The sequence below is a fragment of the Anolis carolinensis genome, chromosome 2 (genome assembly GCF_035594765.1).
Source record: "Anolis carolinensis isolate JA03-04 chromosome 2, rAnoCar3.1.pri, whole genome shotgun sequence".
Lineage (NCBI taxonomy): Eukaryota > Metazoa > Chordata > Lepidosauria > Squamata > Dactyloidae > Anolis > Anolis carolinensis.
Genome location: NC_085842.1, coordinates 92,040,664 through 92,057,778, shown reverse-complemented (window position 1 = coordinate 92,057,778; position 17,115 = coordinate 92,040,664). Strand labels below are relative to the sequence as shown.

General features: G+C 40.6%; 1 protein-coding gene across 3 annotated transcripts in view; it reads right to left on the bottom strand.

Annotated features, from left to right (window-relative positions):
• adam19 (ADAM metallopeptidase domain 19) overlaps positions 1-17,115 on the bottom strand; it is a 72,102-nt gene that overhangs the window by 4,303 nt on the left and 50,684 nt on the right. For 2 of the 3 annotated variants that reach the window (XM_003223477.4, XM_062970237.1), the window contains 9 exons: positions 14,121-14,316; positions 12,533-12,641; positions 11,388-11,592; positions 11,149-11,226; positions 7,346-7,454; positions 6,869-7,013; positions 5,413-5,494; positions 4,366-4,581; positions 1,257-1,412 (listed from right to left, as the gene is read on the bottom strand). In XM_003223477.4, coding sequence (XP_003223525.2) covers positions 1,257-1,412; positions 4,366-4,581; positions 5,413-5,494; positions 6,869-7,013; positions 7,346-7,454; positions 11,149-11,226; positions 11,388-11,592; positions 12,533-12,641; positions 14,121-14,316 — 1,296 coding nt within the window. The remainder of the gene's footprint in view (positions 1-1,256; positions 1,413-4,365; positions 4,582-5,412; positions 5,495-6,868; positions 7,014-7,345; positions 7,455-11,148; positions 11,227-11,387; positions 11,593-12,532; positions 12,642-14,120; positions 14,317-17,115) is intronic. The other variant, XM_062970236.1, reaches the window with a different exon arrangement.

Genomic DNA, 17,115 nt, shown 5'->3' with positions numbered 1-17,115 from the left:
TTATACAGACAAAAGTCTCCAACAGGATTCAGGACATATTTTGTAACTATGTTCTCTTAATATAACAAGAATGAGAGCCTGATCTCTGTTTACCCAGAAATAAGTTCCACGGAGTGCTGCTAACATGTTTCACAATTAAGTCTCCAACCCAGAATATCTGGGAATAGGGTATTTTTTAATTGTGCTTCTCAAGAATTCTGAGTAGGTTATAAACTGATATCGATGGTCATCATTAGTACCAGCATTCATTCTCAACAGTTGTGAAGTTTACAAAAATAAATCAAATTACTGCAGCAGAAAGGTTTCCAACACAATTCTGTGTTGCATTTTTATGAAGTTACTGAATAAAAAAATCTTTGTGATCTACACATAACTATGTTGTCAAGCATCTGATAAAATGCCATAAATATGTTCCCTAATACACTATTTATTCATTTTCTCCATGTGAGGCAGAGAGGAGATAACCTGTCCAAGGTCAGCTCGTGTGTTTTCAAACCCTAGTCTCTGGAGTCATAGGACCCACCTACATGGGCCACAAAATCCAGAGCTGGTCCAAATTATTGCTGCTTTGAACCAGCACTTGATTCTGCCATGGGGTTTACATGTCTCCTCTCCTGAACTGTGCCAGTGGCAGGAGAAGAGTCCCCTCTGTCCAGTTGGCCTAAACTCTGATTAGCCCCACTGGGCAGTTACTTTTACCTTTGTCATTTTTGTCACCATAGTGATGGTCATGGACTGAGGGCTCCTGGCCATTGTTCAGCGCCTTTGTTAATGTCAACAAAAGATGTCCATGCAACTTGGAGAAGGGAAGGGAGCAAAGAGCAATCCCCCTCCCTTATCTAACTCTCATTGGTGCCTTTACTGACGTTGGCAAAGGTGCCAAGTGATGGCCAGGAGCTTTCCAGAGACTTCTCAGGCACTTTGGGATATGTGGTCCATGTAGATGGGCCCATAATCCAAAGTTCAAACTGCTATATCACGCTGACTCTCTACACAAATTTATCACTTACATTTATATTCTGCCTTTCCTCCAACAAACACAGTCCTGCTCTTTCCCATTTTATTCTTATGAAGGAAGTCATGCTGAGACAGAGTTAGTGGAACAAGTCATCTAGTGAATGTCATGGCTCTGAAGGGGACTCAAAACTGAATTCACTAAATCTAATCCAACACTGGAAACACTACACCAAGCTGCGTTTTGGGAAAGCTATTTTGTTTCATACTTCTCTGCACCTTTTTCACATTACATATCTCACCTCTGTCAAGGTCCTGTGTATTCCCACACTCCTTGAAGAACCATGTGATGGTCCTGCTGCTGTGCCTGTATTTATCCTGGGCAGCCCAGCTCTGTTGCTTCCAGGAACTGGGTTAGCAGGGAGAGCCTTCTGAGGTGGTTGGGGCCGAGAGGAATTCTAGAGCAAAAGAGTAATATATTGCAGACCTTTTTCTTAACATTTTTATAGAGTTGCTATACAACCTTAACGACTTGGGATGTAACTCTACTACTTTTCTTCCTGAAGGAAGCAACAAATAATGTAAACTATTTTCTTCTCACAACAAAGAAGACTTTCAAAACTCTGCACCTTTTGGAGACTATTTGAAGCTTGAGATTCAGGGTGCACTCACACTGCAGAATTAATAAAGTTTGACACCACTTTATCTGCTATGATTTAATGCTGTTGAACCCTGGGATTGTACTTTGGTGAGGCACCAGAACTATTTGGCAGAGAAAGCTAAAGATATAGTAAAATTACAGCTCCCAAGATTCTAAATGTAGAAGCATCCTTATTCTGAGCAAAACCAACCCCCTGCAAAAAAACAACACCAAATTTATACAATTTTTTGTAGAAGACAAACAGCATTTTATGTGCAGAAATATGCTGTGCAACTGTTAGATTTCTGGCATGAAAATGTTCAGAGAAGAAAAATGCATTTCTAATGGGAGAAAACAAGGAAGTGTCCTGTGGTAGCTAAAGCATTGATTTCAACCCACTTTCCTATTATCAGTGAAATAAGTAGGTGAAGATCCAATAAATACCTGCATATGTCCTTTTTGAATCACTGTGGAGGTTATTTCACCCCCTCCCAAAAAAAAGTGGCATTCACTGTTTCATTGTAACAACTCACTTGCACACCATGGCCATTCCACAACTGGTGGAAACTGAGATTGATCAGAGAAGCATTTGGTTATGCAACCATAACTATAAGCAAAATGATTATCTCATCTGCTGAGCACTCTGGAGGAGATGCTGTCTCTCTGTGTCTCTAGGAGAACATAGCCCTACTCTCCACCAGCTACTGAATGGCCATGGGAGAGAGGCAGCAGTGACTCAACAGTGAGTCTTATGGTGGGGAGGAGAGACGTAGTGGAGTTCCGCCTGAAGAATGTTTGTGGTAAATGCTGAATTACAGGGTCTCAGCCACTGAGCATTATCCAGAGGATAATACTCAATGGCTGAGACCCTATAATGCAGAGTGTAGCATAAATATTCTTCAGGCAGAACTCCACTATGTCTCCCCTCCCCACCATAAGGAAGGTGGGCTATTGAGATCAAAATGAAATACAAATGGATCTCAGAAGGTGCAGCCTTTCAGAGTCTTATCAGCACTGGCCATTCCACACAGAAGGGGGAAAGTATTCAACTATCTCCTTTCCCACACAAAATGCCTTTGAGTCAACCCACTTTCTCTGTCAGAGATGTATACACCAGGCCAGAACACCCCACAAGCTCTCTGTAAGGAGCAAATGGGGGCAACAATTCCAACTTGTAAACAAGATACATAAAGTGGATCCCTCCAGATATTGTACTGCAACTTCCAGCATTCCTCACAATGGGATATTCTGGATAAGGTTAATGACCGTTGTGGTCCACTGTAGTCCACTGCTTACATCAGTGTGGTCCAACTTGCAGCCCATGGGCCACATGCAGCCCACCAATTCATTTTTATTGGCCCTTGCCTTTCTTACTGGAAACATATTTTAATTATGTAATTCAATATTAATATTTTAATTATGTAATTCAATATTAATTATGTAATTTGTTCTCTTTCTGGAATGTCTCTGGCCCTCACATTCCTATACTAAAGTTTGATTGGCCCTTGGGTAACTAAAGGTTGGACCACACTGGCTTACATCATTTGCAGACCCCAGAAAATGAATAGCGTACACAAATCTGAAGAAGTGAATGCTAAACCAGGTTGCATCATTCAACAGATGAGAGATATCAGGAAAGCCCCTTCTACATTGCTATATAAAATCCAGATTACTGGTATCTTCTTTGAACTGGATTATATGGCAGTGTAGAAGGGGCATCAGATGATGTTCTGATTGGTGTTCTTCATATACTACAACAAGCTCTCTACAATAGTTCTTGCTGTCATTGTTGTTGTTGCTCTTGTTGCTGTGTGCCTTCAAGTTGTTTCCAATTTATGATGGCCCTAAGGCAAACCTATCATAGGGGTTTCTTGGCAAGATTCATTCAGGAGGGCTTGCCTTTAGGGATTAATATTGTGTTAGGGAAATTGATACAAGGCCTCCCCCTGCTGGGTCATTAGTGCCAATGCGTGATCTCTGCATCAGGAATGTCAAGGAAATATACATACATACATACATGTGTGTGTGTGTATTGGTTATACAAATGTTTAGTCCTAGTGCACAGTGTTAAAGTGGGTGCAGTAGTTAGAGATCTTGATATAGGGAGCAAACACACCAATGGCTTAGAGAAAGATACTTAACTTTATTGTAGGAACTCCATTCTAAGATAGGAAAATTACTCAGGGTCCTGATCTAAACCTAACTATATCTTGGAAGGTCAAGAGAGGACTCATGAGAAGAATAAGAGGTGGAGAAATATCCCTAAGAGTACCAGTTTCCATCACACAATGTCAAGATGGGTAGACATAGAAGATTCATGATAGGTGGACATAGAAGGTCACTCAGACTATTATTACTGCCCACTACATGGTATTCTTACTCTTCAGTGCTAAGTGTTGTAACATTTCCATAACTAGTGGCCAAAAGTAATGGTTGAGAAGTATTCACCAAATGAAAACTCAAAAAATGGGGGGGGGGGGGGGGTTTAACAGTAACTCTCAGAGTTCCCCAGCCAACAAACATAATTATGCTGCTTGGGGGATTTGGGAGGCTTTCACCAAAAATGTATTGTTTCTAACTGTACCAAACAGAAATTTCAACATTATCTTAATATTACAATTGCACACATTTGCAAATATATCTACAGTGATGTCAAAGGTAGCTCACAGGCTTCCAGAAATCATATATTTACTCTGTGAACTCCTAGCAAGTGAGGGAAACAAGTGAGACCATTGCTGGAGAGGTCCTTCATCTTACTGAAACACTCTTACCTGTGAAACAGTGATTTTTGGAGCTGGAGGTGCTGGCCTATTTGGCGGAGTCCTTCGGGGTAAATACTTTGTCTCACTCTGCCCCGCTGGAATGGGAGGTTTCCTTGTGTAGTTAGCTGGGAGAGGAGGTGGAGGTCGGGTATGGACTCCAAGTTCAGGTGGCGGTTGGCAGTAAAGTACTTCTGGTTTAGGAGGAATATTCTGTGTGCCAAGAACCTATATGAAAACCACACAAGAAACTTTTGACAAAACCATTGCTGTTTTAGCAATGCTCAGCTTTTTTTTTAGAGACTTTAAATGCTCAGTGAGAACTCTTGACATTGGATTATATATGGGTTTTAAATGCAAGCAAATAGGCAAGCCGAATCTCCCTTTTCCCTATGGCAGTCCCTCCAGTCATGTCTAGAAAGTCATGAGACTTTGCTGACGGAAGGAGAAGATCAAGTGTAGGTCCTTCTCACCGCAGAAAGCACATCCTGCTGAAACCAATCCAACATGTTTATGTGTTGATAGCAAATTTCAATACTATTACCATGTATATTTTTCCTCTTTATCTTTGTTTATTAATTTAGACATTTCTGCCTCATAATCTGCAGAGCTCTTGGTTGTAGGTTCTGTTTGAAATATAAATACTAATTCATCATGCAAAACAATTAATTTTTTTAAAAAAGACTTTAAAATAGTAAGGGACTAAAAATTTACAAGCAAAAATTTGCATTGAGATAATTCCGATTGTCTTTCGGAAGGCCCCAAACTAGTGCTGTTTGATCCTGGTTTTTGTACAGTATAACAAGAGAGTAGTCTTGTATTTACAAGCGCTGGCAGACCTGGGGAAAATAACTTTTAGAATGACATCTTCCTGAAGAAGTCTGAAAATTGTAATCCTAAACAATGCCTTTACCAAAATCTTGGATTTGAATCCTATCTTTTATGTGAATAGTATGAAGAAATCATTAGCTTGGATCAGCACAGGGTCAGCACAGTCAGAGTTAAGAATATGTAGAAAATAAAGCATTATTCATATCCATACAAAACTGTCTGAAGTACCTTTCTCTGCTCCTGGGGGGTTTTCAGTTTGAAGGCTGGGTTGGCATGACCATTTGCAACATTCTGAATAGGAGGAGGGGTGCTGTTTCAAAAAAACATAAGAAAACAAGAATCACAAACCATTTCTAGTTGTTTGTTAATGACCATGTTTAATGGTTATCTACCATTCAAGATTCCCCATACAAAAAGAACCTGAATAATTCAGACTAGACAAGAAATGAAAAGACACAAATTAAGACAGGGTTTCGAGAGAACAAGCTACACTCATGGGAAAAATACACCTAGAATTACAGTACAATCCTAATTCAAAGATGTGCTGACTGTAGTAGGTTAGAAATATACAGAAGAAAGCATACCCACGTGTTGGTTGATTTTAGGGATTAACCAACAGAAAAGTGCAAAGAGGGAATGTGGGGGGTGGGTAAGGGAAGAACTGAGTTAAACTAGATCCAAATGTCCTCCAGCCTAGATCTAATCTACACTGGCCCAAACCCTAGAAGTCAAAAAGGGGGGGGGTTGAATCCCTAGCACCCTCCACGCCCGCTACAAACCTGTCAATATCTGCTTAAGATAGTGCCTGGAGGGACTCTTAATGTTTTGTGTCTCATAGATTTAGCATGGGGATTTGGTTAACCAGTTAAAATTCATGAGTAAACCAGTTTTTTTTATAACCTGAAAAATTTAAGGGGGGGGGGGTTGAACCCGTAACCCCCCCCCCCCCCCGCTACAGGCCTGCTCCTGGACATACAATGACTGTCAAGGGGTCTCTAGTCCATAACATGGAGTAAAATCAGCTAACCTGGTTTTACCCTGCTTTGAGAGGGGTTGGGCTAGTGTGAACAGCTGGACAGGCTTTAATCAGAACTGGTCCACTGTCCACATGTGGTTCGATCCTTTTCTCTGATCATAAGGGCACCTTTGCTGTTGTCAACAAAAGCACCTGATGACATCCAGGAGCCTTCTGGAGCTTCATGGGAGTCCAACAATGGCACCATCTGACTGGTTCAGTAGGACTCTATTGTTGTTGTGTACCTTCAAATTATTTTTAATTTTGATGACGCTAAAGTGAATTTATCACATGGGTTTCTTGGCAAGATTTGTTTAAAGATAGATTGCCTTTGCTTTCCTCTGAGGATGAAAGAGAGTGTCTTGCTCAAGGTCACCCAGTGGGTTTCCATGGCCAAGCAGGGATATGAACCCTGGTCTCCAAAGCTGTTGTCTAACTCTCAAGCCAATACACCATTTTAGCTATTATGATGAACTTTGAGGGAACTGAATGCTTGAGGGAGGATGTAACTGGAATTTTTACACTGCACAAAGGAATTAGCTGTGGTTTTGACACTTTTCAAATATGAGGAGTATGCATAGGGCCACAGGAAACCTCACATTCGGTCCCAGATCTGTTTAGCTGCAGAAAGGAAAATATTCCAGTTACCAGTATACAACAAACATTCACCTGAATTGCTGGGTTTCCTTGGGGGTTGTGATCATCTTCTTAAGTGGCACAAGTTTGGTTCTCCATTTATAGCAGCAAAAAACCACTCCAATCACAATCAAAAACACAATAAAAACCATGACTCCAACTATGATTGGAAGAAGATCTGGCATGAAAAACACAAGGGAAAGGCATTGATGTTACTTGTGTCCTACTTTAATGCTTTTTCACCCATGCTAATCAGATGCAAAAAAGAGGACAGATATCCTGTGTTTTGTTATACCTGAGTGAAAGATGAATTGCAGCAAGTGCTGCTGCTGCTGTTTTTTGTCACATGGGGGAGGAAAACTCTACCAATCTAATGCCCACTGCTACCCAGCTATATTGGTCTAAATGTGCTCTCTTGCTTCTGACCACCCTAACCTTTAGCTGCACCAACTCCCCCCCCCCCCCCCAAATTCATAGGTCATTCCTACAAATAACATGAACCAGACCAACCTTTTGGAGGCATGGGTCCACTGTCCAGGCTTCCCCCATTCCCAGATTTATCACAAAATGGAGGAGCCCATCCACTGAAACAATGGCAGTTCTGATTGTTGTTGCAAACCTGTAGAGAAGACAATTATGGAATATTGAAATTACAACAAACACTGATTGTTTCAGTCCTCCCCAAACTGCACCTACATATGAAAGCAATGAGCAAGAAGGACCTGCATCATCCTGTTTGTAAAATTCTAAATGAAGAATAGCCCTGAGAACCAATGTTCATACCAACCAGCCTTTCTGAGAAATGCTGGCTTTGAACATTCTTCTCAATGCTATCAGATGCTATCCGAGTTGCAGGGTATATATTTCCATCAATCAAAGGTCTCTTAGAGCATAAGCACATTCCTGAAATGGGATAGAGACAGCTCCCCACTATTTTTAACTCCCCAGCATATCTTCTCCCTAACATTGTCTAGCTGCAACAGGTGGGGATAACATCTCCTCAAATAAAACTTAAGATGTCCACTTCATGTTCAAAAACGCTCAACAGTATTTTCTTCTATGCCTAACAAATCATTAGGAGCTTACATTCACTGTCTTGGTTAGGTTTTGTAGGAAACATCAGCAAGCTCCAATTAAATTTCATCCTGGAGGACATCATCCCCAAACATTCTCTGTTGTAACTGGTACTTCAGCATCTTACTCACCTCTAACTTTGTTAAGTCCAATGGAAATTCTGTTTGTGTGTGGATTATATTATGAAAAATAGCCCATCAGGAAAACAGATCCTGAATAGGACATTTAATCTCCCTCCCTCTTTACATAATTTTCATCATTAAATATGAAGAATATATATGTCAAAAAACCTGAAGGCCTTTCAACCTGTTGGTTTACTTTAAGACATATTTTAAAAGGTAAAGGTAAAGGTTTCCCCTGACATTAAGTCTGGTCGTGTCCGACTTGGGGGTTGGTGCTCATCTCCATTTCTAAGCCGAAGAGCTGGCATTGTCCATAGACATCTCCAGGTCATGTGGCCGGCATGACTGCATGGAGCGCCGTTACCCTCCCGCCGGAGCAGTACCTATTGATCTACTCACATTTGCATGTTTTCGAACTGCTAGGTTGGCAGGAGCTGGGGCTAACAGTGGGCACTCATTCCGCTCCTGGGATTTGAACCTGGGACTTTTGGTCCACAAGTTCAGCAGCTCAGTGCTTTAACACACTGTACCACCAGGGGCCCCAGGCTAGATGTACAATACTCCAATTTAATACTCCGTGTAAGGCCTCTCAATTATAGGATCACCATAAGTTGAAGCCAACACGACAGCAGTCAATAACATGTAACAGGTTGGCAGAAGCTGGGGCTAAGAGCGGAAGCTCACCCTGCTCCCCAGATTCAAACCCCCGACCTTTCGGTCAGCAAGTTCAACCACTCAGCAGTTTAACTCACTCACCGGTGGCTCCAAGACATATTTTAAGAAATAAAATAGTTTTATTTTCCATTTTTCTAATTTGAACAATTAGAAAATGGATTTGGGGGTTTATTAAGATGATGAATGAAATGTTTAAGAATCATAGAATCATAGAATAGTAGAGTTGGAAGAGACCTCATGGGCCATCCAGTCCAACCCCCTGCCAAGAAGCAGGAAATCGCATTCAAAGCACCCCCGACAGATGACCATCCAGCCTCTGCTTAAAAGCCTCCAAAGAAGGAGCCTCCACCACGGCCCCGGGGAGAGAGTTCCACTGCCGAACAGCTCTCACAGTCAGGAAGTTTTTTCTGATGTTCAGGTGGAATCTCCTTTCCTGTAGTTTGAAGCCACTGTTCCGTGTCCTAGTCTGTAGGGCAGCAGAAAACAAGCTTGCTCCCTCCTCCCTATGACTTCCCCTCACATATTTATACATGGCTATCATGTCTCCTCTTAGCCTTCTCTTCTGAAGGCTAAACATGCCCAGTTCTTTAAGCCGCTCCTCATAGGGCTTGTTCTCCAGACCTTTGATCATTTTAGCCAAAGACAAGACAAAGTATTTTTGTTTTTGTGTATTTATGATATCAATTATTTCTAAAAACAGGAAGGCTTTTTAATAAGACAATGCTAAGCATCTGATCATAACATTTCCTAGTCTTGGTATCCTTTCTGCAGTTCTTTTTAAAGGGAATAAAGGCTTCATGCCCCCTTAACGCTTCCGGAAACTATATTGTTTTCTCGTTTTTACTATTGTTGATGGTTGTTCTGTTTTTATTGTTTATGCCTTTTCCCAATAAAGTGACAAAAATGAAGAAGTTGTTTGTTGTTTAGGAACTTGTAAGACCATTTATAATAAAATGTAATTCAAATATCAGTTTTCAATAACTATACTTTGTTAAGGTATATGGGTAAGTTATAGTGGGATCGCTACTGGCTGTGCAGGTGTGTGTGTTAAGAGGAAAACACACCTGGGTTAATTGCAATCACAGGCTGGGGAATCAAGGCTGATCCGTTTGGGCTATTCCCAGAGGGGGATCACTGGGGAGAGTTTGTCCTATGCGTTTGCTCCTGGAAGCCTTGCTACTCAGCACAAAGCTCTTGGCTGGCAACAGCTACATTTCATGCTGGCCAGCATCTCTACATTCAAGAAGCATTGGAGGATTTATTTCTTTGAACTCTATGGACTATATGTGAGTGCAATACAATTCAGATGAAATTGACTGCTGCTCTGAATACTTAAGAGTAAATTTCTGGGTTTTTTTTTTTCATTCTTTAGTTGCTCATTTTTTGAACTAGCAAACTGTGCATTGTGTTACTGGTTTACAAGCAATGAACAATCCACAATATATTTTTAATATACCTAATATTATCATTTTAGTCAAATAAAACTATACAATTTTACCTGGTTGTGTGTGGATTTCATTATGAAAAATAGTCCAATACGAAAAAAGATCTTGTATTATGTATATAATACAATTTATGTTCCTGAAATAACAAAAAGCTGTCTTGGCAGGGGGGTTGAACTGGATGGCCCATGAGGTCTCTTCCAACTCTACTATTCTATGATTCTATGATTCTATGGCAGTGCTATAATAGGATTTTCTTTGTGCCATTTATCTAAAGGAAGTTTGCCATTGCCGTCCTTTGAAGGTGAAAGAACGTTATTTACACAAGGTCATCAAGAGGGTTTCCTAGAATGAGAAGGGATTTGAATCCTGGTTTCCCAAAATCCAAGCCTAATATTCAAATTACTGCACCATGTGTACTTAATCTGCAAAGCAGTGAAGCTCTAAATGGCAGTTCATGGCTGTTGTTTTCTGGTAATTTTCTAGGAAGGGACAAAATAACCATAGTCCATGGGCACAATTACAGGACTGGTCTGTGGCACACTGGAAAAATGTAATTGCTAGTTTCCTACATCTGAGATTCCGAGAAGGACAACTGTAGTGGGTGCCAATATAATTTCTTTTTTTCAAAATTTCCCAAAAAACGCTGGGTTTGGGGGGGGGGGGGGGGGGGGTTTGGGGGGGGGGGAGAAAAGTTTCTTTACATGATTTTAAGATTTGTAGAAATTGTGTATCACTCCAGGCATTTTTTCTTTATCAACTACTACTAGCATAGTTCAATGATACTCAGATATGTTCTTAGAACAGTTTAATATGCTCTTTTAACTGATATTCCCTACCTCAATCCATAGAGAGTGGCAAGTAAATTAATAATAACACCAACAATAATAACACCAACAATAATAACACCAACAATAAAAAATAGTAACAATAATATTTAGCTAATAAAATAGGCACGCAATATATATTCAATTAAAATGCCAGAAGTCAAGATACTTACTCCATGATCATTGCATTTCTTATCACAGTCTCCAGTCTCAAAAAAGGAGGTGTTCCGACAATGTCCTTCAAAGCAAATCTGTAGGAGAAAAACATACATTAAGAACAACTCTGAAGAAATTGAGGACACTATGAAGTTGTTCAAATGCAAGACATCATTGAATTGGGAGATAATCCAAGTTTTGCGGCATGAAAAAGTGTGTCATACTCAACTGTACTCAACATTGTCTTTGCACTTACATGACTATCTCCACACTTTGTTCCGGCCATCACTAATCCAGGATCCAACATATCTCCTTCATTTTCTTCATTTCGATATACATGAGTTCCACGACAGAGGATCTGCCTTCCATTTAATAAAATGGTTGTGTCAATTGCAACAGCATTGGATTCCAAAGGCTTGGAAGCAGAACTCTGACACTGTATCTTGCCACACTTTGCATCTCTAGTGAAATAAGATTCTATAGGTTAAAAAGTTAGATTTAATGCATGATGATTTCCACAAAAATTTGTGGGGTACATGATGACTGAAAATCTTCAAAAGAATCAGTTGCTGACAATCCTAATTCAAGTTAATTAATTTCAAAACTAGATTACTGTTCGGTCTCCGAGATTCTAATACTCAAACCCAGACTTATCTTCAGATCTCCCAAAAATTTGCCAGTGATTAATGTTATGTTTTCAGGCATAGTTGTGGGAAAAGTCAGTTCTAAAAGGAGGGGTTTTTTTTAATCGTGTCAGAAGCAACTTGAGAACGTACTGGAAGTCACTTCTGGTGTGAGAGAACTGGTTTTCTACAGAGGTGTTGCCCAGGTGATGCCTGGATGTGTTACCATACTGTTGGGAGGCTTCTCTAATGTCCCTGCAAGCTAGAGCTGCCAGACAGGAGCTCACCCCACCTTGCGAATTCGAACCAGCAACCTTCAGGTCAGCAACCTAACTTTCAGGTTAGCAGTCCAGACGACACAAAGGTTTAACCCATTGCACCACCGCAATGGAGGAAATGAAAGTAGGAATAACTTCCACCACTCCCATCATTTTCCTAAACAGGAACCCCCTTATCAGGTAGAGAATCTGTGGTCCCTCAAGGGGCATGGAACTAAAACTCCCATCATTCCAACCACTGGTCAACCTGAAGGCTGTCAGTTCGAATCTGTGAGATGGGGTAAGCTCCTGTCTGTCAGCTCTAGCTTGCGAGGACATGAGAGAAGTCTCCCAGCTAATACATAAGGGCATCTACTGGGCAACGTCTCTATAGACGGCCAATTTTCTCACACCAGAAACGACTTGCACTATGTTCTCAAGTCGCTTCTGATATGATAAAAAAAACCCTTAATTTTTCAGCCTTTAGCATTCCATCCCATATAGTTTGGGTTACTTTCTACCTTGTGTTGCACTTCTTGTATCTGCCATTGATGTCCTTTCCACAGTTCCCATAAGAATCTCCTGCAGCATTAACCTTCTCAAAGCAGAGGTCAGGTGCTGGCCTTGCTCCTGTGTAAAAGAAAGTCTTAGGATTAGTCTCCATAAAAGAGGGAGCTTGCACAAACTATAACCCATCTGCAGTAGCAGCTTGTGGCTTCCATGTCATGAGATGATGAACCCGACCCATGTTTCTGTCTCAATTTTTCACACAGTATCTATGGCAGTGGTTCTCAACCTGGGGGTCCCCAGATGTTTTTGGCCTACAACTCCCAGAAATCCCAGCCAGTTTACCAGTTGTTGGGATTTCTGGGAGTTGAAGGCCAAAAACATCCGGGGGGGGGGGGGGGGGAGGTTGAGAACTACTGATCTGTGGCACTGAATATATTCTTGCAAGCGCAGGGAGAATATTTAGCACCTTGGTTAACTTCTTGAAATCTGGCATGGTTTAGTGACACAGAAGCCACCAGCAAGCAAAACCCACCAAATTTCATCCACAGTTCTGATTTCACACCCACTGTCCTTCTCAGATTAAAAAAAGCAGAAAGATGAAAAGGGACTTCACAATCTGAGATACTAAATCTAACATAGCATAACTCGTTTTATGACATAAACTAATATGACAGCAAAATGGAAGAATACACACCATGTGACCCATGTTGTAGTTTAGCAAATGACATATCTTAGTATGTGAATGTGTGATACAAGTCATATAGATTTTAAGTGATAGGTTTAAGGCTTCTAGGAGGATAATAAGATGAAAAAGTTCCCACTCTATTAGAGGCAAAAGGCAAAGAAGAGAAATTGAGACAGATTCTATATTTCCTAAAATTGTGTGTGTAATTTAAATGCACTGGTATACTCTTCGAATACCTGAGAATTTGACAACATGGATAAAATTCACAGGTGGAGTGTACAGAATGAATTATCTGTTTGCTTGATTCTAACTTACTAAAATGGAAGTAAGGGCTTGACAGGGTTATCATCAAACATAATCATCATCATCATAATAATCATCATCATCATCCAATTTATTGTTGTGTATATTCAAGTCATTATGGACTTCTGGTGACTCCAAGGCACTCCTATCATGGGGTTTTCTTAGCAAGATTTGTTCAGATGGTGTTGCCTTTTCCTTCCACTGAGGCTGAGTATGACTTGCCCAAGATTGTAATATTCAGTGGGTTTCCATGGCTGAGCAGGGATTTGAACCCTCATCTCCAGTCATCACCCAAGGTTCAAACCACAGCACACATCAGGAGTCTTATGTTATAGCAGGTAGTCTTTAACAGCTGTGGTATACATGGAATTTCATGAGATGCCATTTTTTCTTAGTCCATATACCACTTAATTTAGCTCTTCCTCCTAAAACTCCTTCTTCTGCTCAAAGTGGGGAGACTCAAGTCTATGCCCCACTTTCTTCAATCTGAATAAAACTAGAGTCCTGCAAATAAACTGCAGGAACCATTTGCTTCTTAATTACCCTAACCTTCAAGATGCAAGCCCTCTCTCCACCATTTGATGACTTTCTCTTCTCAGAGAACAGCTTACCATAACCCCAGAGTTGCGAGCACTGCTGTTCATATGTGAGGCACATCCCGCTGTAGCAGTAGGCTCTCCCGTCTGCACATGGAGTACCATCCAACTGGTAGAAGTTTGCAGGGCAGAAAGGGGATTTGCCTGTACAATATTCAGGCAGGTCACATGATCTAGCCTGGTCCCGGCAAAGACTTCCTGGTGCAATCAACTAAAGACAGGATACAAACAGCAATTTCAGTGACATTCCAGTGACTTAAGTGAGGTCTAAGGTAGTGCCTTAGGTGAAAAGGCTGCTCTTTGGATCAATGGTGGTTTCTCCCATCAATTTAAATATTCATATTCATTTGCTTCAACATATCATTCACCCATCTACCCAGAAAATTATAATAAAAGCACATAAGGGAGTCCCCTGCTTATTTGACAGATCATGGACCACAGCACTCTGAAAAAGCAGAAATCGTCAAAATGCAGAACCATTAAGTGACATTATGAATATCACTGTACAGTGTTCTGCTACCTAATCTATCAAATAAATGGGTGATACCTTGATTTTCCATTGAGAAACCTCCTTTAGTCAATTTTGTAGTCAGCCCTTAGAATTACCAGAGTGAAATTATTAGTCAAAATGTTCTTGGTTTAGAACCATTATAATGACAAAATGCTCAAAATGTTTTGGAATAATGAGGAAAATTGTCTGACGTTGAGATCCTTATTAGACAATGATAGGAATTTATTGGGAAGATTTTTGCTGATAGGGTTAGCTATTGCCTTCTTCTGAGGCTAAGAATATGGTCCAAGGTCATCCAATAGGGTTTCAGGGATTCATGGGCATTCAAATACTGGTCTCCTGTAATCCTAGTACAACATTCAAATCACTACACCACAGTCTCTTTTGGAAATAAAATGTCTACACCATTGTTTTGTTTTGTTTTACTTTTTGTATCCTATATTGTAGTTCCCATTTTGTTGGATTTTATGAAAGACTTGTTCTTGGTACATTGCTGAGCTTCCTCTTTTATTCATACGAGGCTTGATAGACAGGGCAGAGACCAGGTAGTTTCTCTGTTCTATGCAGTGTATGGCATATGGTGTACTGGTAGTTTTTGAAACCATGGCTCTACAGTCATCAATAATAATATTTTAATTGGGTGAGCTGCTGGCTAGCATCACCAAACCATCCCTGTTTGTTTGAATAGATGAAACTATAGCATTTTCTTCCTAGATTTAGCAGAGTGGTAAGAAAGAAAACATTACATGTTCATAAAATCAAAAGGAAACCAGTATACAATACACCCCCTTATTCACGGATTTGATATTCACCATTTCTTACTTACGCTCCAAAAATATCCTCCTCCCCTGGAAGCTTTTGTGGGTCTCTTTAAGGCCCCTTCTGCACTGCCCAAAAACCCAGGTTATCACAGCAGAAAATCCACATTATCTTAATTGAACTGGATTAGCTTAGGCCCCTTCCACACAGCTGTATAAAATACATACTGAACTTGACTATAAGGCAGTGTGGACTCAGATAATATAGTTCAAAGTAGATATTGTGGATTATCTGCCTTGATATTCTAGATTATATGAATGTATGGAAAGGCCTTATATCCCAGGATCTGATCCCAGCTTTTCTACTTTAAACTGGATTATATAAATCCACATTGCCAAATAATCTGGGAAAAACAGAAAATCTAGGATCAGATACTGGGATACAGGGCTTGTCTGGAAGGGCAGTCTACACTGCCATACAATGTAGTTCAAAGCAGATAATGTCTAGAAGGAGCCTAAGCCCTCTAGTGAGATTCTATATTTCATCCCAAGTGTTGCCAAAATATAGGGTTTTATATTATCCATGATTTCAAGTATCCATTGAGGAAGTGTCTTGAAATGTGTCACTCATGGATAAGGTGGTCATACTATACACAGTCCCCAAGTTATGAACAAGATAGGTTCTGTAGGTTTGTTCTTACACTGAATTTGTAAGTCGGAACAGATACATTTTAAGTGTAACTCCAGCCATACACACACACATACATACATACACACACACACACACACACACACACACATGCATATTTGCATATTTGTTTTGCTGTCTGTGTTCAGAAGATTTCAACTCACTTTCTGTGCCTGTGAGAATTGGATTTCAAAAAAATTGGCTTGTTGTAGAAACAAGAATTCATGATAAAGCTTTAGTGGAGACACCTTTTCCCCATGATAATGCCTTTGGGAGTGAATTTCCCTTCCTAGGGGCTGATTTCTCTCACTTCCTGTTGACTCATGACCATTCTTAAGTATGAGTCATTTGTAAGTCGGATGTTTGTTACTTGGGGACTGCCTGTATAGGCGAACCAAAAATTACTAGGAATTGATAATAATTCAGAAAGGCTATAACACTCTCAAAGCTGGATGTCAGGGAGATATACTTCAAAAAAGTGTCTTGTCCAAGCTCTGGAACCAATTCGCACCATCACTGGAGGAGCAATGGCTGTTTGACATTGCTGTGTATGTTGGCTCTTTGCCAGTATGCAGACAGCTGTATGCAGCTGCTGACAAGTAGACAATTAAACTGCCACATGCCACTAAAAACAACCCAAAATACACATTGGCATTGGTCTGCTGAATCCTGCATGCAAAGTGGTCCTACCTGACCAGTTTGCCAAGTACTGGGCCAATGTATGCACCCTTTAAGCATCCGGAATTGGAGGAGGAGTATGGAAAGACTTCTCATACCAATACTATTTTAACTACATTTCCTAGGAAAGTTGTGGTGTAAACTGAGACACAGTCTTGCCTCCATGTAGAGCCAGCCCCACCCTACCCTAAAGTTGGTTGATCAAAGAATTCAGTTCTGCAGTATAGACAGCAGTAGAACAGATGGCTGTGAGCCAAGATGCCAAAAGAGAATATCCTCTGTGTTCCCAAGTGCTTATTTTGTCTTTGCAGTGACTGGGGCATGCAGCAGCTCCCCACAGCAAGAGACACTGGTAATACAATCAGGTTGAATGGC